The 21,475-nt window shown below is 41.8% G+C and overlaps 2 protein-coding genes across 3 annotated transcripts; one reads left to right on the plus strand and one right to left on the minus strand.

The window, feature by feature from the left end:
- Nucleotides 1-131: 131 nt before the first annotated feature.
- On the plus strand, nucleotides 132-5,624 carry pdia4 (protein disulfide isomerase family A, member 4). The gene is made up of 10 exons (XM_054765695.1): nucleotides 132-402; nucleotides 719-899; nucleotides 975-1,180; nucleotides 1,260-1,398; nucleotides 2,638-2,843; nucleotides 2,915-3,070; nucleotides 3,143-3,294; nucleotides 3,373-3,529; nucleotides 3,601-3,834; nucleotides 4,952-5,624. The coding sequence occupies exons 1-10, from the start codon at nucleotides 327-329 to the stop codon at nucleotides 5,365-5,367; spliced, it is 1,923 nt and encodes a 640-aa protein (XP_054621670.1). The 5' UTR covers nucleotides 132-326; the 3' UTR covers nucleotides 5,368-5,624.
- LOC129174093 (alanine aminotransferase 2-like) lies at nucleotides 4,668-20,967 on the minus strand. 2 transcript variants are annotated; one of them, XM_054765696.1, is made up of 12 exons: nucleotides 20,806-20,967; nucleotides 20,561-20,730; nucleotides 12,478-12,567; nucleotides 12,260-12,368; nucleotides 11,980-12,113; nucleotides 11,424-11,667; nucleotides 10,917-10,996; nucleotides 10,703-10,839; nucleotides 10,409-10,583; nucleotides 9,469-9,624; nucleotides 9,284-9,396; nucleotides 4,668-7,684 (listed from the first exon to the last, which is right to left on the minus strand). In XM_054765696.1, exons 2-12 carry the CDS (start codon nucleotides 20,705-20,707, stop codon nucleotides 7,594-7,596), a joined length of 1,476 nt encoding a protein of 491 aa, XP_054621671.1. In that variant the 5' UTR covers nucleotides 20,708-20,730; nucleotides 20,806-20,967; the 3' UTR covers nucleotides 4,668-7,593. The 2 variants fall into 2 exon arrangements, with proteins under 2 accessions (XP_054621671.1, XP_054621672.1); XM_054765697.1 differs by having other exon boundaries at nucleotides 20,561-20,760; nucleotides 20,806-20,895.
- Between the last annotated feature and the right edge of the window lie 508 nt (nucleotides 20,968-21,475).

A 21,475-nucleotide genomic window follows, 5' to 3' on the forward strand; every position in this document is an offset into this window, starting at 1 on the left:
GCTAAACGAAACTGACCAATCACAAACCCCTACGTTCCATGCTGGATAAATTGAGTGGCGACTTGTGATTGGACAACAGCCGAGGGCTCGGACCAATCAGAACGTGGCAAGTCAGACAAGTTGCAGAGCAGACAAGAGAGGGGCGGTGACTGCTGAATGCTGATCGCCGTGATTAACTGAAGTGATCATTAGCTCAAAGCTGAGGATAACGGTGGAAATAAATTGGGATTAATTGGGATCCGCATATCGCTATTTGGGTGACAATAATACGCTTGTATAGTCACATATCCGTATTAAAACGGAGCCGTGCGGTTCATCTGTGGACAATGAGGAAGATTGCGTTGCTGCTCATTGTGCTGCTCGGCGTTGCACACTTTATGAATGTAATCAGATGTGAAGATGGTAAGTTGAGGCCTTATTACAAACATAATCATTATTATAGTAAATATTTGAGTTGTTTAAAAGCGCCGGTGACTCGCATTAGATGCCTGAAGTTTGTGTGAACTTGCTAGCTAGCTAACAGTTAGCAAAACTTGCATACACAGGATGCATGCATGTATATAAATTGTGCAGTTTTAGTATGCACAGGCTGGGTTATTATTGATATTTGTGTGGTAATATGTCTGTTTAGAGCATTGTTTATGATGTCTTATGGTAGAATGCAAATTTTTCCATTTTTCTGTGATGTACCTTTTATGTACTTTCATGCTTTATCCAGAGGAAAACGAGAAAGTTGAGGAGGAAGAGGATGATGACGACATGGAGGATGATGAAGACACAGAGGATGATGATGACACAGAAGTCAAGGAGGAGAACGGAGTGATGGTCCTCACAGACGCCAACTTTGACACCTTCATGGAGGGCAAAGACACAGTGCTCGTTGAGTTTTATGCTCCATGGTACCTCATGTCTTTTAATCTATTTTTGTGAGGGTAAAGAAAGCATTGCCATAAGACTGTGCTTGCTTTTTGCAGGTGTGGCCACTGTAAGCAGTTTGCCCCAGAGTATGAAAAGATCGCACAGACCCTGATGGAGAATGATCCTCCTATACCAGTGGCTAAAGTAGACGCCACAGTTGCAAAAGACTTGGCCGGCAGGTTTGATGTGTCGGGCTATCCCACTATTAAGATCTTAAAAAACGGCGAACCGATGGACTATGACGGAGACAGGACAGAGAAAGGTAGGGGGCACCTTGTGTATTTTATTTTTTTTAATACCCAGAAAGGTTGGACTGACGGTAACATGTTCGTCTTGTGCAGCCATCGTGGCTCGTGTCAAAGAGGTCTCTCAGCCTGACTGGAAGCCCCTTCCTGAGGCCACGCTGGTGCTCACCAAGGACAACTTTGATGAGACGGTCAACAATGCAGACATCATTCTGGTGGAGTTCTACGCTCCATGGTAAGTCGGATGACCGCTTTAGCATCAAACAACTGTGGAGGATGCCCCAGGAAAGTCTAGATTTCTCTATAATGAAGGCCTTAATGCTTAATGACACTTAATGCTAAACAACACACTTCAAATGTCTTAAGTCCTATATTATAGTATTTTTCTTAAACATACAAGTGTCAGAAGACCCATGATTGTGAATTGGAAGTGTCTTATCCAAAATCTAGCCTTGATGCTGGAATTTAAAACTGATAAACTGCTTTCCCTACTGGGAGCACACTGGTGTGTTTGTGGCTTTTTAAGCTGTTTTTGTCTTGGAAGCGTTTACATATACAGTAATTGTGCACATGCCCAACTTAATAGATGGTGTATCACATAACGTAACATTAAAGGAAAAGAACACTTTTTTGGAATCTTGCCCATCATCCACTATGCGAGACATGAACACACGTCTTCCTTCTTGGGCGCATTGATTTCACATAGCAACATGGAAAGGAACGCTACACCTAGCATAAACTTTTCCAAACACGGAAACAAACACAGTAGCAGTGGCAGCAGCTCCAATATGTAGCGTTACCTTTAGCTAGTGGCCTGAGGCATTGTGAGTATGGCGCTGATGCTCTTGAGTGGGGTGAAGGTAGTGGCTAGCCGGGTAGTAGCTAGTTGATGTGGCATGGCGAGGTGTCACTACACCATTAAGGTAGTTCTTCAGCCTAACAATGCTTATACCAATAATATAACAATGTCGCCGTAGCTTGGTTAATATGCACGTCACACTGTAAATGGAGCATTGTTTTTTTTTTTTTTTAAATTATAAAAAAAAGTGCAGTTTTCTTTCGGGAATGAGACTGGTAGACACAAATGTTAGCAACAATAGCATGGCTGTGAACTACAGTGCTCATATTACATTTCTCAGTTTCACAGCAACATCATGCTCCGTTTGTGTATTTGCTGAAGAAAAACAAAATGGTCAAACTTGTTGGCAGAAGTCCAGGCTTTATTTTAATATATGTAGCGAAGCCTACTTATGTGGCAGGTGTCTACACAGCGTAAGTATTAATGTCCACGAGAAAGGTTGGTTTTTCTCACATCAATAAAAACTAAATTTGGCATAATAGGGGACATTTTAAATGTGATCTTAATTTGTCTTCCTTACTACGCATACCCTAACGCCTGCTGATGTTGTGGTCATCTACAACAATGAATTTTTTGTCACTGCAGAAAGTTGGCATATCCTCATTTTACTCTCAGGTGTGGCCACTGCAAGCGTTTGGCTCCCGAGTATGAGAAGGCAGCCCAGGAGCTGAGCCAGCGCTCTCCTCCCATCCCTCTCGCCAAGGTGGACGCCACGGTGGAGAACGACATCGCCTCCCGCTTTGACGTCTCCGGCTACCCCACCCTCAAGATCTTCAGGAAGGGCAAAATGTTTGACTACAATGGGCCCAGAGAAAAGTTTGGTATGCTGCCTCGTTGCTATTTCCTTTTAAGATGAATATTTTTTGAGCTTGAGCTTACTTGCGTCCTCCAGGCATTGTGGACTACATGAGCGAACAGGCGGGACCACCATCCAAGCAGGTCCAGGCTGTCAAACAAGTGCAGGAGCTCCTAAAGGACGGCGACGATGCAGTCATCGTCGGCGTCTTCTCCAGTGAGGATACGGCCTATGAGACCTACATTGAGGCTTGTAAGCAGGACTCCCGACTCTGTGGAAGTATAGATTTACCTTGAGGTGGGGGTTGACTTAATTGTGTGGTAGGTAACTCGCTCAGGGAGGACTTCACCTTCCGTCACACCTTCAGCTCCGAGGTGGCCAAGCTGCTCAAAGCGTCGCCTGGTCAGGTTGTCATCAGTCAGCCTGAAAAGTTCCGCTCCAAATACGAGCCAACATCACGCACTCTTACAGTGAAGGTAGTGGATTTTTAAAAATATTGATCTTTAGTCAAATAACTAGTACAAGTAAGTCAATTTGCTTTATGCGCCTGCCAGGACTCCACATCAGTGTCAGATGTGCAGGAGTTCTTCAAAAAGCACGTCATCCCTCTAGTAGGCCACAGGAAGCCAAGCAACGACGCCAAACGCTACACCAAGAGACCACTGGTGGTCGTGTACTACGGCGTCGATTTTAGCTTCGACTACAGGAAAGGTAGATGCTCTGCTTTCACAATGCTCTCGTCAAGCTCGTGCAACATTAAACCAAGTGTTTTTCACATATAGCCACGCAGTTCTGGAGGTCCAAGGTGCTGGAGGTGGCCCAGGACTTCCCAGAGTACACGTTCGCCATCGCCGATGAGGAAGACTACGCCGAGGAGCTGAAGGGTCTGGGCCTGAGCGAGAGCGGCGAGGAAGTCAACGTGGGGGTTCTGTCGGAAGGTGGTAAAAAGTTCGCCATGGAGCCCGAGGAGTTTGACGCCGACGTGCTGAGGGACTTTGTCACAGCTTTCAAGAAAGGTGAGTTTCCACTATTTCGTTCATATGTAAAATCTGCTTTTACATTTTTACCTGCAGCTCCACTTTGCAAATAAATTAAATAGTAAACAGTGACTGTAGAGTTATGCAAGTTTATAAACAATCCAAATACAGGTTGTCCACTGGTTACGTACATGCCCCCATGTTTTTTTTTTAATTTAAAAGCTGAATTTTTTATTTTTATTTTTATTTTTTTATCATTCGAAGCTTCAGAGTGAAAAACATCGCTTATTAATTTTTTGCGCTTCATTTTCTCCCAAGCGCAAGCCAGGCTCTTCTGGTAGAAATGTGTGGAAAAGAAAACCCCCATCACCATGGAAGTGAAAATGAACATAAAAATCTTAGAAGGGAGAAACACCCACCAATATTGGTAGCACTTTTGGTATTAAAACTTTGAACCATCACAACCATTAAGGATAAAGATCCAAACCATCAGCTTGTTTGAGCAGGGTTGTTGAAAAGTATGGCCCGTGGCTGTTTTAGTGGCTCTCGGCACATTCTAAAAATACAATAAAATTAAGACAGTAAAAATGGGGCAATTTTACAAGAATAAAGACGAATTATTAAGAGTAAAGTCATCATTTTTAAGGGGTCAGGTTTGGAAATCAGGTTTGGAAAAAGTTATATTACAATAATGAAGAAACGTAACAGAAGGAAGTTAAAATTTGGAAGAAAAAAAAAAGTATTTGAGAGTAATATGCTTTGATAACAAAGCTGAAATACCAGCTGTTTTTATTTCTTTAAAAACGAAAAACATCTTTGCATATCTACATTGGTTGGTTTTATAAAATTATAAAAGTGGCCTTTGATTTTTCAGTGTGGAAAAAGTTTGGACACCTGATGTTATAGTGTCTGCCATGAAGGTGAAATTAATAACTCAGCAGTGTGGTAGTCTTACTGTTTTGTTTTGCTGCTTCTACTTCCTCCTCTCAATAAGCCACAGTTAAGGTAAAGAATGGTCTATTGACCTTCATCAGTGTAGGAACAGAACGTAACTCGAGGACCACCTGGAACATTTTGTGTGGAAGTATATTTAAAAAGAACCTCCAGATGTCTTTCCTAATCCCCAGTGTAACCCTGTTGTGACTGTCATTCACAGGAAAGCTGAAACCCATCATCAAGTCCCAGCCAGTGCCTAAGAACAACAAAGGACCAGTGAAGGTCGTTGTGGGAAAAACCTTTGAGGAGATCGTCATGGATACCGAGAAGGACGTCCTCATCGAGTTTTACGCTCCTTGGTGCGGACACTGTAAAAAACTGGAGCCTGATTACTTGGCTCTGGGCAAGAAGTACAAGGGCGAGAAGAACCTGGTGATCGCCAAGATGGACGCCACCGCCAACGACGTGCCCAACGACAGCTACAAAGTGGAAGGATTCCCGACGATATACTTTGCTCCCAGCAACGCCAAACACAACCCGGTCAAATTCGAAGGAGGGGACAGGACTGTCGACGGCTTTAGTAAGTTTTTGGAAGAGCACGCGACGAAGTTGTCAGAAAGAAGAGATGAACTTTGAAAAGAAATCAAGAAAAAGATCTCGACCTGCACTTGAGAACTCTTAACTGGGCCGGGAAGAGTCTGAGTAGGACTCATGTGGGTTGGTGATGGGAAGCAATCGAATCTAAAAAGTGTTACTGACGATTACAGTTCAATAATTTTAGTTTGTGTTCATTCCGAGAAGAGATTTCCTACTTTGTGCTTCCAAAAAGCATGTGAGCTCTGAGGGTTTTTAAATAAAATGACGGTTCCGTGGGCCAGCATTCCATTGTGACTCTTGTGACACACATCACTACAAGGTCTTTTATTCACATTAAGAACAATGTTTTTACATTGATAATTAATATAATTGGCAAAATAAGACAGCCTGATCATCAGGGTGATAATTTCACTACAGTGCAACCTCCAAAGTCCAACCGTTTGAATTTCAACTAAAATTGAATGAATTTCTTAATTCGCCTGAAAATCAAAACGACAAAGTAGAGTCAGTCATTCTCAGTAAATCTTGTGAGACTTAAAGCCGCTGTATACAAGCATCATATCCCGCCTTTGTCCTTAAAGCCGCTGTATACAAGGATCATATCCCGCCTTCGTCCTGTTCCAAGCGTGTAGGCTGCATCCCATTGATGCATGCAACAAAAGGACGTTACGTTCCAAAAGCAGCGCTTGGAAAAGCGTATGATTTCACTCACTGGTTCATCAGGAATATAGTATCCGTTTTTAAAACCTTCCGTTTAAGATATTTTGTGACGTGCACGCGCGCATGGAATGCATTTGCGCGAGAGCCCTGATTGACAGACTGGACACCAGTTGTCTTATTTGGGCTGAACGACAATTCCTTAAACCACTAGTCATCCCTCGCAATACTGCGGTTCAATTATCGGTCCCTCGCTTTATTGCTTTTGCAGAAATTCATAAATGATCAGTCGCTGTTTTGCGGTAGGCTATGGTCTATCAGTCAAAACACATTGAAATACAAGTGATATGTACTATACTGGTCACTGGGTGGCAGTAATAACACAAAACATTGAGACATTACCTTAAATTACCCTAACACTGCATGAAGTCAGCCATGACATATCTGACATGATGTTGGAAAAAAAGTTCTCCTCCCATTCCATGTGGAAGCGGTAAGTTTTTGGCTTTAGAAGAAATGAATGAGGCTAACTGCTTAGCACGCTAGCTTGTGAGCTAGTGGCCGTCTTGAGTCCCTTGAGCATAAGATTTGCACAATGCGAAGTAAGAAGTCTAAAGGTGTTATTTCATGTCTACAGGGCTCAACTAATGTCAAAAAACGTATTTAGAATGACAAACAGGTTTTCTATGCTCCAACTACCAAAATATTCCATTTACTGACATTGTATCCCAGTATCGCAGAAATTCATTTATCACGGTCGGGTCTGGAACCAATTAACCGCATTCAACAAGGTAACATGCTCGCCGTTGGTGCTCTTGTATGTATAAATTAATACATACTCTTAATTATTTATATTACATGTTTTTGCTTTTTTTTTTTGGTTGACAAAAACGTCATCTTCACTTGTCAGCTCAGTATGTTTAAGATTTTTCATCACAGAAATGTCATCAGACCCAGAAATTGAACATGTGCTCTGTACAATATGAGCAGTACAATTCCTAACACGTATGGAAATGACACTTGGTTCCAGAAATACCAGTGAAGTGCCAGTAGGTGACAGTATCGCTCTGTAAAATACCTTCCTATTACATGTCAAGCGTATTGAAAGGCTGCCAATGGCTGGCGACCAGTCCAGGGTGTACTCTGCCTCTGCCTGAAGTCAGCTGGGATAGGCTCCAGCATACTTGTGACACTAATGAGGATAAACGGCATAGAAAACGATTGGATGGAGTATTGAAAGGTTCAGTTGATTTACTGTTACAATAGCGGTTATTGTATTTTTACACTAAAAACATAGAATGGCAACAGTTAAACAGGCTTGACACTATTTCATATGGCAACAATTAACATGGAAGTCAACCGGCTGGAACAGAGCTAAGTTTGACTTTGGAGGTTCCACTGTCGGAGGACAGGCACATGCCCTTATAGCAGCATATTATGTAAGTAGGGTGGCGAGGTTAGGTTAGCACTACTTCCTGGCCTGCAAAGTGCATCATCCGCTATGAATCGTCACATGCTATTTTTAAAAAAAGGTACGATGAAGTGATGCAAAAGTACGTTGCTCGTTTCATATTGAAGGCACTTTAAAACAAGCGAGCGCCGCCTGGGTTAAGAAAACTCTTGTGTGAAACGCTGGTGGAAGGCGCTGATCTTTTGCAGCACCACCTTCAACTTCTCAGTTGGTGGTAAGATGGTCATCCTGGAGAGAGGAAGACAATGACAGCCCCATGATGATGATGATGGTGGTGGTTTTGTGTTGTTTAAAGGTCCCCTACTGTATTATGCAAAATTAACTTTTTTTTAACGATAACAGTGCCTTGGAAAAGTATTCACCCCCCTTGGCTTGTTACATTACAACCTCCAAATGATTTTTTAAATCTGAATTTTATTTGATGGATCTGTACAAAATAGTTAAGTCATCAGAAGTTCAATAACAGATCTAAAGTAAACCTGAAGGAGCTGCGGAGTTCCACAGCAGAGGCGGGAGTGTCTGTCCATACCACCACAATAAGCCTTTAAGGCTATGAGGCTTATGGAAGAATGGTCAGAAGAAAGCAGCTACTTTCAGCATGATGCTGCCACCACAACGTTTCACTGTGGGGATGTTTTCAGCACCAGGGACTGGGAAACTGGTCCGAGTCGAGGGGAAGATGGATGGTGCAAAATACAGGGATATTCTTGAGCAAAACCTGTACAGGTCTTAAGTGACTTAAGACGAGGACGGAGGTTCATCTTCAGGCAGGGCAATGACCCCAATCATACTGCTAAAGCAACACCTGAGTGCTTTAAATGGAAACATAAATGTGTTGGAATGGCCTAGTCAAAGCCCAGACCTCAGTCCAATTGGCAATCTGTGGTTTGACTTAAAGATTGCTGTTCACAAGCGCAAACCATCAAACTTTTAAAAGGAGCTGGAGCAGTTTTCCTTTGAGGAATGGGCAAAAAAATCCCAGAGGCAAGATGTAGCAAGCTCAGAGACTTATCAAAAGCGACTTGCAGCTGTGATTGCTGCAAAAGGTGGCTCAACAAAGGGCTGATTTTAGGGGGGTGAATAGTTATGCACATTCTGTTATTTTGTCTTATTTGTTGTTTGCTAAAAAAAACCCCCAAAAACCATCAAATTTTCAAAGTTGTAGGCATGTTCCTTAAATGAAAAGATGCAAACCCTCAAACAATCCATTTCAATTCCAGGTTGTCAGGCAACAAAACATGAAAAATGCCAAGGGGGGGGGGGGGGGGGGGGGGGGGGGGGGGGGATATTTTTGCAAGGCACTATCAGTAATGTGTGCTAAAGCTTGCTCTGTCACGTCCTCCTTCCTCATGGGCATGGACATGCCTCTGATGAGTTAGTTGTATACGCCCACCAATTTATGGATGACGGCCTGGTAAAAAAAGGTTATTAAAGGTTTCGCTACACATTTTAAAATAAAGCCTGTAGCATTCAGGCTGTTACAGATATGGGAGCTGTTAGCTCACATAATTATGCTATTGTTTATGTTTGTGCTATAGGACAATATTTGGGCGTTGAACATTGGACAAGGGAAGCGTTATGTAAAAAGTGGATAAAGTGCACAATAGCACTTAAACCAGTTGTAGAAGATATGTGGTTGTGACACAGCTCATTAACATTAAAGCTACAGACACACAAAACCGCCTCTTTCCAGTAGGACTTGCATCAATGTTACATTTTGGTCAACATGCTTCCAATACAGGACTTAAAAGTTAAAATGTGATGCAAAATAGTATAATATGGGACCTTTAATGCCAACCGAGCAGCATACAGAGTGGTTGTACTAACCTGAAGTGATAAGTTCCCTCTCTTTGCCCGAAGCCGCTGCCCGGCACAAGGCAGATACCCTCCTCTAGCAGCAGCCTCATGCAGTAATACATGTCAGGAACCTGGCCTTCCTCCTGTCAACCACATACTAATTCATGTCAAGGAAACGGGAATAAACATAGCGTGATGAAACCATGTGAACCAACCCTGGCCTTGTCGATGGCCTTCTGAGGCAGAGTGATGCGAGGGAAGGTGTACATGGCGCCCTGCACGGGGTTACAGGTGATACCCGGTACCGTGTTGAAGATCTGCTCGGTCAACCTGGCCTTGTCTGCCAAAGCGTCCAACACAGCCGTCCGTTCCTGGGGAGGGAGGACAACTCAAGCTGTCAATGAACCATGCATGCAAGAGTAGTAAACATTTTAAAGGTCAACTAAGAGCTGCTGAGGATTATGAGTGACTGGCTCATCTATAGATACTGGCACACTCAAAATACAATGAATGTACAAAAATATGTGGTTTTATCAAATACTTTGTCTATACAAAGACAGCAGTGCTCAGTTTTGATTGAAACTGTCAGGAAGTATTAATTTAACAATCTATTATTGTGTGTGTAATTTGCAGTGATTCTAATATTTTGCCGCTCTCATGTACCTAAATAAGCCAACCAACATATTAGAGATGCCAGTCAAAATAATTGAGAGCAATTCTACACCAAAGAAACTACGACCACCATAATAAACCCATTGTTACGGTACATTAATATAATCTCATTTTGCTCTTTCAGTCTATGTTGACCGTGCGCACCCCCTACAGGTTACAGGTTCTGTTACAATTACAAGTTCTGTTAGGACATATACAGTAACTGTGGACTGTTTTAAATGTTGAGTATTGTTTTTGTAGACGCAAATAAATGCTTCTGTGCACAGCAACTACCAACAGCTTAAGACTAATGGACATGGAAGTTACCACTTTACTATTGATTTAATGCACTCAAACTATAAAGCCACATTGTGTATAATGGCTTCCTTTCCAAAGCCTCTTTTAAAGTTTTAAGAGAGCTGATAGTGATCGTGCTGGCATTTGTATAAGTAAATATTATGTTTGCATTCTAGCAGGGTGTGTGCATCCCGCTGAACATTGTACCTTCATAAATGTGGTGTACGACGGCTCGTCAGGCTGCGGGGGATTCACCACCAAGTCGAGCAGAGCCTGTCCGGGAACGGGGGGACACAAGCGCACTGAAACCAGTTTGACCAGTTGGGCCTTCACTTCTGGGTCGATGTTAATTATCTCCATATATCCTCCACGGAATCCACACCTAACAAGCACAGACACACAGGAATGGTGGATGGTGCTGTAACGTGAGCTTTACAAGGTGAGGGAATGTGAAGCAGTCACAGTAGGAAAACGAGATTTTTTTTTTCAGTGTGTACTCACTCTCCCATGTAACATTTGGAGGTGGAGTGGAAGGAGGCCATCTCGACTGTACTCGAGTACTCTGGTCCCATCTCAAAGAGCACCTTCTTAAAGGAGTGAAACTGGCAGCCTTCTGCATACACGTTGTCTTGGTAGACCTGAAAAAAAAGTAGAATCAACAAACACGCATTATATTTTCATCATTCAACAATGACTCTCAACAGGGTCGGTTTACTTCATCAGCCATAAGGAAGAGATGCTCCTCTTTTGCAAAGCGAATCACATCTTCAATACACTGCCTGCTCTGGACCTGACCTGCAACACAGGATAACCACTTTATTTGTCAAATGTTGTCATTATAGTTGGGGCATTTACCTAAACTAGTGGTTCTCAACTATTTTCTTAAGAGTTGCGTAATGTGGTGCAAACAATGAATAATAGGTGACTGTAGGGGTGTTATTTCATGTCTACAGGGCTCTAATAATGTTAATGCATTTAGAAAATCATAAAAACGTTTTCTGCGCTCCAACTAGGAAAATATTCAATTTATTAACATTGCATCCTATATCGCTGAAATTCTGGAACTGTGGAGTTCATAAAAACTACATGACAAGGTTGCCTACAGCCACAGCGGTTAATGCCAGTGTTAATGCCAATTAGAGACCCTGCTTGTTACTCGTAGACTGCACACCCGGCGACGTGAAGTCTTCATTGGAGCATTTACGGTAAAAAATAACCATACCAGTGGGGTTTCCTGGGTTGATGATGCAGAGCACACGAGGATTGCAGTGCTCCCTGGCTGCAACCAGGGCCCTGCGGAGCTCCACCACATCCAGGCTCCAACATTTGTCCTCGTCCAGGTAGTAGCTAATCTGCACGGCGCCCAGGTCTGCTATGGCGGCCGAGTACAGAGGGTACTGGGGGATGGAGATCATCACTCCCGTGCGGGTACGACCCTCACCGCACACCATCAACTTCAGCATGGTCTGGGAGGAACATGTGGGGAGCGAACGATGATGGATGATGTTTTTTAAATGAAACTTGTCATTACATGTTTGGGTCAGATACTGGATCTTTTTTAACATTCTTTGTATAGTAATTCAGTAGCCAGATAGGGTTGCCATATAGGACAGTTCTGTCTTGAGTGTGGAGCAAAGTGCACTACAGTGTATAATTAACTGAAGTTGAACTGAAACTACTGATGATTGATGTGTGCTAAAAACAGGACCACATGCGCTGAAACATCCCCGCCTATACATTTACAATATGAGCACTCTACAAGCCAGACGACTTCATACCACGATGGCATCGCTGGCACCAGTGGAGAGGAAGATATTGTCCGGATTGGACGGGATTCCGCCATCTCTTTTCTCGATGAAGCGCGCCACATCCTGACGGATGCACTCTATGCCTTGGCTGGCGCTGTAGGACCCTTGAAAGAAAATCAGCGTCTGGTTTATTCACTGAGCACGTTGTCCGGTGTCCTCATAAATGATTAATGAGAGGACAAATGGTAGTACAAAGGGTGTGTGTGTGTTGAAGCAAATGGTTGGCTGAGTGAGGGGGGAGTGTTCTGACCTAAACTGTGGCCTCCACAGGCCTGCAGAATGCGCTGTGCCCTTTGCTTGGCGTCCTCTGGAAATGCATTGTCCTTTAAGAGCTCAGGGTAAGCACACAGGGCCAGAACCTAAGACATAGAAAACATTACTTGCTGTGTGGTTGGTAAGCCCTGCATTTTTAACAATAGGTCCTTATTACTCTTTAAGATCTAACTTTGTCAAGCAGAGTCGTCCAACCTGTCTGAGAAACGTGATCGGCTTCTGTCCCATTGCATGGGCGTCGCCTATGTTGGCCTTGATGACTTCAGTGAAAGGTTTCTTGGCACCCTGCATTAAAAACGCATGACATATGAGTTCATTCATATCAGTCCAGATAAGAAGAGTCATAACTGCCACACGGGCACTAAAAATATTATCCCTGGTGGTGTAATGGGACACGCTTCTGCCTTTCATGGCAGAGGGCATGAGTTTGATTCCCGGTCAAGGTTATAGAATAAAAACTAAACCAAAACCATTCATGTGGGTGACTTGCTGTGGTGGTCCCTGACAGGAACACACTGAAAGTAAAAAAAAAAAAAAAAAACAGACTGTAGAAATGTTCCTTCTATGACAAACTATTAGCATCTTACTGAGAAATGCCGGAATGCAGATGTATGACATGCTTGTATGATCAGAGCCTTGAAGACATTTGCTTTGCTGTGACAACACAAACAAATCATTTACTCACTAACTGAGCAAATGTTGCAAATCCTACATTCAGAGATAAATTAATTATCATTGCATTTTTTTGGTTGTAATTAATGAATAAAACAAGACTAGATGAATATAGATAAATAAAATGAAAGGACGCAAGGGCCTCTTTGATATTTGTGAAAAGCAACACATGTAGATATGCTAAGAAGTTGTATATATACACTTCAAGAAAAAACAGCATCTCAACTTTGTGATACAGGTGAAAAAGCCTATTATTAGTATCAAATTTGTTCTTTTTTCCCCCCATTTTTGCGTTGTTTTTTGTTGTTTCTTCTTAAATAATGATCGTAAATTTCCTTTTGTGATATTATGACTTTATTCCCATAATATTTTTACTTTATTCTTGTAATATTATAACTTTTTCCCCAACCAAATTTTTCAAAAATTACAACTTCAATTTCTTTCTCCTAATATTACGACATTTAAAAAAATACAAAAATGTCTTTAATATTTCAACTCTATGCTACTAAAATGATTATTTGCTATTTTCTCATAATATTATGAGTTTATTCTTGTAAAATTGTGACTTTTTTTCTCCTAATATTTTGACTTTAAGTCACTGTTGTTGTGTCCCTGGGGCAAGACGCTTCACCCACCCTGCCCCCGCAGCCAAAACCATCTCCAAATGGTAACGCACTGCGTACCATTGGACCAAGCTGGGGAGGCCGAGAGGGGGGCCATGTTGAATGGGAAGCACATGGTCTCCTTACACTTTGCGCCCTGCCCGAGGCGCTACCATTGTCTCTTTAGACAGAATGATGCTTAATACTGCTACGTTCTCGTAAAATTATTGCCAATTTTTGCTGTTGTTTATTTTTTTAGTTTTCTCGTTAAAATACATTTTTAGAATGTGCTGCTGGCCAATAAAAAAACAGCAGCTGGCCGCAAATGGCCTTTGGGCCGGACTTAGGACGCCCCTGCATCAGATGATGCGTTTACTCAAGTGGATGGGCTATCGATCCGCTATTAAATGACGCACAATGAATACGATTCCCGACATTGCCCGCAATCTTCTAAAATGGCTTCTGAGGATGGAAATCGTGAAGGTCATCACAGCGGAGGCACTTAGCGCTAATGGCTGTGATGTTGCGACAGCTGCACTTTTATCATCGAAACATGCAAGGTTGACCACTGCGCCAAAGCAACCAGACAGTTTGTCATCGCATCTAAATCATGTGCACGTATCTTCTTTCAAGAGCGCCACTGAGGATTCAAAAGACTCCGGGACCAGAGTTTGGTTGGCACAGTTTCAAGCAGAGCTGCAGTTTCGGCTTCCCACAAAGCCTTGTGGTGAATCAAATCGAATAAGCTTGAACCTTTATGGTTTCATTTTCCTCCTCATTGAAATAATTTCCATCCACTTAGCATTGATCTTGAGCCCACCCTTTAATTCATTGTCCTCTCTGACCCGATTACAGCTGGCGAGCTCTGCTTTGGTTCCTGCATGTCTGCTTATAGCTTCCAACACGCTGCAGCTGTCGTCCTTTATCAGATGACGCAACGTGACAATAGACGTGGCACACTGCTTCTGACACGTTGCGGCCTATATAGTTGTTTTGATTGGGAACATACACACCGGTCAAGATCACAGCGAGGTATGTTTGCCTTGCGGGTGGTGATGGCAGACGGTTTATTTGTTAAGAAGCACGAAAAGCCATTAAGGCATTGCTTTTCTGCGTTTCGCCTCCTCTGTGCTGTTAGTTTTTATTGATAATCAAGCAGACACACAGTGTGTTGATTTTTTGTAATACATTTTTTGGACCATACATGTTATGGCAACACGTCCTAACAAAAACAGACTTTTATATGCAAAATGTGCCTGCAAGAATACTGCGGTGTAAAGCTGACGTAACAATGTACTTCTCAGCTGCGTCTCAGCAGGAAGTTGCTGGTCTCATCTGACCTCAGTTGCACATGGCTTTCATTTTCAGTACAAGTAGAAAAGTCCAGAAGTGGGACTGTTGAAGGCAAAGTGACTCATGCTGTTTGTTGCACTTTCAGGGGAATTTTTGCATTGTCTGACTGACGCAGGCTGCATTCTACATCACCACACCTCTTGATGGACAGTTTCTCCAAAATGGGGTCTGCAATTAAACAGATTGGACATATCATGTTTCCTCTTTAGTCCTCGGCCATGCAATAAAGAGGCTGCTGTTCACAGTAAAAAAGGAAGACAGGAGCCAGCAGGCACTGATTACACAACGCAGACCTGTGAAGCGGGAAACAACGCTGCTCTATTCACTCTTTACTACGAAGCACCTTCTACGCCGCTTCGCTTAAAATTTTCCACCGATAACAAGGCGTCCAAACGTGCGTATTAGTGCAGCGCAGGCACATTGATAGGTCACCGTCGCACTCAAATCTGCTGAGCTGGCAGTAAAGGTATTCCAGTCAGGAAGATCTGGCAGGAAGCACTCCCTAAGTTGCATTGCAAATAAATTTGAATTGCCACAAATAGATTTGACAGTACCTGTTCGTCCTTGCTCATAAACACATTATAATGGGACTGTCTGTAATGTTGCTTGACATTACAACTCTAAACAGTAGGTGGCAATATGGACAGTAACTCCGCTTCTTAACACACCTCAGTGCACCTGGTCTGCCAGGAATAAGAAGACATTGCAGGAAGGATTGTGCTTTTCAACTCGGCAATTTGTTCCGATAGGCTATAATTATAGAGAACAATTATAGTTTTACATGCAGAAAACAATGCAAAATAATTACAAATTATGAATAAATGAAGCTTATTGTTGGTGCCAACTTCCCGTACATCCTGGCAAGATTGAATTCAATAGCGTTTCTCACCTTCTTTATCAAATTGCTGGCACTCACAACTTTCTTTGGCCCCAAGGCGGGTTATTTAGGAGTTGCGCAGAGTGAGCGAGTGTTTGGGCACTCAATTCCACGGAACAATTCAGCTCAGGGCAAACAGACTAGTTTGCTATGTGCAATACTGTATCAACAGAAAGTGTACGAAAACGGGGGCAGAGCCGAGGCAAAAAAATTTCAACAAAAACCGAGTCATACAAAACCCGGGGTGTGCGAAAATCGTGATTTGACTGTACAGTAATCCCTCACCACTTTGTGCTTCACTCTATCACTGTTTGTCAAATCAATAAATCGTGCTTCTTGGTGGTTGAATATGGCCTATTATTAGTATTAAAAAAATGCATATTTAACCAAATTTTAAATATTTTTTTGCCTAAATTAAGCATTTTCAAGAATACAAATGGCTAAATGAACTAAAATACAGATACAAGGCATTCAGAGAACACATTCAAAGATGTTACTACACAATAACCCCTAACCCGGCTCCTGACGTCACTTCCTGTTCGTCCCCCACTCAGCTCCCCTAGCACCAGAACACATTTACAGCAACACACACAAGTAAGAGTCTTTGTATGTTTTAAATAGTTTATTTACCATAAATTCCGGTGTATAAGCTGCACACACTAATAATGCGTTTTGTTTGAGAAAACCATTTCATTGGAGGAGCATAGAAAGCATAGAACATGGTGGATGGTGCTGCAATGCTGCCTCTGTCCACCAGAGGGAGCAAGGGGACCCGGAGCCCAAAGCCCAGAGTGGGGAGGACGTCATTGCAGCGCTCCAATGAATGCGTTGCTCAGACGCAATCCCTTATGGAAAAACTTTAAAATATTGTTTTTTTTGTTATTATTTTAAATTCATATTGGTACATGTTTGTATATTTGTCAGGGACACCTTTTGAGTGTTAAGTTGATGAATTTAGTGTTGTTAGTAAAGTGTTCTTTGAAAGGTGACCCTGTGAGTCAGACTGTTATGTTGTATACTAAATATACAGTAATGACCAAAGCTTGTTGTGAGTGCACTGATAGCTCATGATTGGCTCCTGCCAAAGAAAGACTCCTCACTGACTCGCGAGCGGCAGAGTATATAAACAACTATGGTAGTAGTAATTTCAGAAGTAAAGGAGATGTCACAGGGTTAGAATTTAGCCATAAATTAGCCGCACTGCTCTATAAGCTGCGGGGTTCGAAGTTAAAGAAAAAGTAGCGGCTTATACACTAGAATATACGGTACTCTTATTATGTCTGCCATATTGGGTAATACGAGTGTAAAGGTTACTATAGGGGTGTTATTTTATGTCTAGAGGGCTCTAATAATGTTAAAAAGTGTATTTAGAAGGTCATAATTCCGAAAGAATTTCATTTATAAATAAGGAATCCTTCTTTGTGGAAATTCGCTTATCATGGTGAAGTCTGGATCCAACCTTATCAATGCAACACACAGTCATCAAAACGCCCAAATGCACAAACATACATGCAAAATTACACCCCGACCTCCACAACGCAGGTCATGCTGGGTAACTGACACGCTACACTATATTTCACGAGTAATCTGACTCCAAAGATACTCTTTTTCAAAAAGGCGACGAGCAACAAATCCAGCAAATTTTTCTGGTCTTATTGGACACACCCACCACACGTGTACATTGCAGCCGTGTGGCAAACGCTGAACCGCAAACCTTCATGGCCTCTCAAAAAGATGTTTTTCAGGAATCGCAATGATGTGCTAAAACGAAAAGTTAGTGGGTTTGCTTGTAAATCACTTTGCTTTTATGAAGCTCCTCGCTGAGAAAAGCATGGGCCTCATAGCCAGCAGGGTTTAGTCCAATGAACTCTTTCCATTGTGGGGAGGAGCGAGACAGACAAAAGAGGACAGAGAGTGTTCCCCTCACTTCTTATGTAATAACTTTCCAAGATACACACATCCACTACCACCACCTCCCAGGACCCTGCAGTCAAATCAGGATAAAGTACTCCTGCTGTGTGCAGTGAAGAGGATGAAAGACTACAGGGAGAATTGCATTACAGTCTCACTGTAACGCCTCCTTGGCAAAGCACAAAAGATCAATATAAACTCAAGAGAAAGTAACGTGAGATGTTTGCACTGCAGGATTAAAAACAAGGCCAACATCACACAGTCTACGTAGGTCGATCACATTCTCAGCAACACCCATCCCTATAGTTCCTACAAGACGATAAAAAGGGGCAAAGGAAGATCATAGCCTGTAACAAAAATAAGTGGCGACGGTGGATTAAGGGCAGTGCGCCACCAAATGGCATTTTTTTTATACTTCTGTCAGTGAATATTGTCATTACTCCAGGTCATTTTATTTTCAGGTCATTTTTACAACTGAATGAAATACTAAAGAGGGCGATTACGCTTCACTTTATCTCAACGACTGTTGTTTTGCACCACAAAAGAGTGAAAGCAGTCTTGTTTTGGGCCTGCCTCTACCTTAGAGAATAAATGCTTGGACCTTGCACCTTCCCCCCCAGAGTAGAGCTGTCCTATCTAGCTTTTGAGCATGAACTGATTACACCTGCCAAATGTCTTCTAAGACAACCTCAACTGTCCAGCTGCAATCAATTCAATGCCCCGAGAATTTGTACTTACTCGTGTGCATTTACACTGAAGACAGATCTGTGATTCAATTAAAACATAAACATTGCCTTGATCGACTATGGAGAAAATGAATGATCAATTCATCGATGATGTCACATGTCCATTTCATTTGTCATTTATAATGATTTTGCATTGTTTTCTGCATGTGCAACTATAATTACTCTCAAGCAAATGTATTTTTTGTTAATATTTTTGAGTGGATTAATTGGATTTGCATCATATCCTATGCAAAAAATTGCTTCAGTTTTTGTACGTTTTGGTTTTCACCTGACTTTTTGGAACAAATTAATAACCGAGGTACCATTGTACATTTATATACCGTATATATAAATGTCTCATAATCCTATATGCAGAGAAACTGAACTTTGGTATGTTTAACTATTGTATTTACGTGTCTGTTCTTACTTTTATCTTGTATTTTTTCATGACTTTCACACAATTTAATGTTGGGTGTAGCAATGCATTGAAAGACATTAAGAAATCACAAAACTCTTAACACTAAACCAGGGGTGTTGGTTACCCTCATAGGGCCGCCTGTAACTGTGAAGCCACATTAATGTACTGTATAATCGCCTCCTGATATTATGACACATTGCATTATTATCATTTTCACTTTGTGTTTGTGTGCTTTATCAACAAACTTACATTGAAAGAAGTCAAGGTGGCAATGGCCAATTTGAGTAAACAACTATTGCTTAATTCATTTTAAATTGGATTTGACAACAAAAAAATCTGAATTTCTGTCATCATTGAGAGAAGTTTTTTGAAATGAAATGAGAGTGTAGGCGGTGCTCCGATCATCAGCCAATCAGAGCATGAAGCGTCAGAATTTCTGCATAACTTCCTGTTTCGTTTTGATCGACAACTTTTCCTTTTTTTCTTACCACTTACACTTGGTTTAGGGCCCATGACTACAGTAATTTTAACACAAAGAAAAGTAATGAAATTAAGAAGAGATTTCAATGCGTGCAAACTAGTTTAAGGGCGACTGAGATGAGGAAGGGAGCTCACATACAAACCTGGACATGCTGGATAAGTCAGCCAATGAGATAAGAGCGTAGGCGGTGCCCCGATAATCAGCCAATGAGATGAGAGCGTAAGCGGTGCCCCCATAATCAGCTAATGAGAGCGTGAAGCCAAAAGGCATCACCAAGTGTACTCTGTTAGTCTCTCTGTCGCTTGCACGGACTTGACGCTTTATGTTATATGGAATTCCTTATTAATACGATGCGAAAAATTTACATAAATTCCTATGTTCAGTGGAATTTACGTAAAAGGAGGTTTACGTTATGCGAGGTACTACTATATGTAAAATTCAATAAAAATATATTTTGAAAATATATTAAATATATGACTATATTAAATAAGTAAAAAAAATAACATGAATAATAACATAACATTAAATTTTTTTTATTCAAATATATATGTATTACAAATAATGTTAAAATAATAAAATAAAAAAATAATTTGAAACAGTGTAATAGTTCCAGGCTTTTCACCGGCCCCAGGGCCTTCAGTTTGAGACCTGTGAGCTAAACATAACTGCCATGTGGCTACAGTAACTTAAGCATTTTAAAGGATCTGCTCCTATGAAAGCGACAGTAATAACAGCAACGTAGTAGTGTTATTACTGAGATGGAAAGGTTGCTAGTGCTTTGGCTTTTACTTTTTATTATATTATGTTATTATTTATATAATATATTATATATAATTGTATGACGTTATTGCTGTATAATTTCATGACTGTATTTTGTGCTTCATTACTGTATTTTATGTCTTTCTTGTGTTCTGTATACAGTGCGAGTGACTTGAAAATTAATTTAGCGATAATTTGTGTTTCAGATCGACTTACACCAAATCTTGATTTACATAACAGTCTGCGAACTGAACTCGTACGTAACCCGAGGACCACCTGTTTGTAGTCCGCATTAGCATGGCATCCACCACAGGAATAGTTGGCAGGCTTTTTTTTAACATCAGCTGACGCATGGCAAAGTCCACAATCAATTAGGAGCAGAAAATAAATTTGATTTACAAAATGGTTCGTTGTCTTAAAAACACTCAAACAGCTAGCTAAACATTGTGCTCGAGCGCACACGTGGCCTGTAATAATTACCTCTTTGAGCTCCTTCTCCAGCTTCAACGCCAGCTGAACGATGGGCCCCCGAACCGCGTATTCCACCTTCTTCACATTGGGGTTCATGGTGTCCAAAGTCAGCACCTTGCCCCGGCGAGACACTCCGTTCAAGGCATTCTGGGACATCTTGTCAGCGTTGTTGTGGCCACCTCAAAACAAACCAAAAACAAGGAGAGTAGCTGTCAAATTAAGCGTAAACACGTGTCGATAAACAAGGTGTTTACCGGTAGTGTGGGGGAAATGACGTCGCGCAGAGTGAGGAGCTGGGGAGTTTTATCTCTTCGGAGCCTCAAATGACAGTTGAGCCTGTTGCCTTTTCATTTTCATTGCACTGACTCACGCACACGCCTTCGCCGGGATCTTGCTTGGTTGGCTGTGTTCTAGAGATGTGCGAGTCATGAACGAGTCGTTAAAAACTCACGTTTCTTTTTGACTGTATCGGGACTCACGGGTGCTTGTCACCGTTAACTCGCCCACTTTGCTGCTAGCTAAATTAAAACAGAAAACCAGGTAAAAATTTGACATCATCTTATGTCTACTCAAATACACGTATCTTCAGTTTCGTTGGCTTGATTGTAGAACGTGCGGAAACGTCATGATACTACCAGTGCGTCGGTACGACTTGTGGCTCTTCAATGCAAGCTGCATATGCACTAGCGCCCTCTGTGGGATTTAACCTGCAATAGCATGCAAAACTCACTAAACATTGACCATCAGCGTTCAAATGCACTGTTAATATAGACAGCCAGTGATTGGGCAAACCTCCTTCTGTGTTTGGGGAAGGCCGTTCCAGTTTGCTTCTTTTACAGCTATTTCAAAACCAGCGATACTCCCTATCTCGAATTTGGGCATCACTGTCCTCAAAGGAATGTCTCTCCTTTTTGGCATGCAAAT

Source organism: Dunckerocampus dactyliophorus, chromosome 21, assembly GCF_027744805.1.
Source record: "Dunckerocampus dactyliophorus isolate RoL2022-P2 chromosome 21, RoL_Ddac_1.1, whole genome shotgun sequence".
Taxonomy (NCBI): domain Eukaryota; kingdom Metazoa; phylum Chordata; class Actinopteri; order Syngnathiformes; family Syngnathidae; genus Dunckerocampus; species Dunckerocampus dactyliophorus.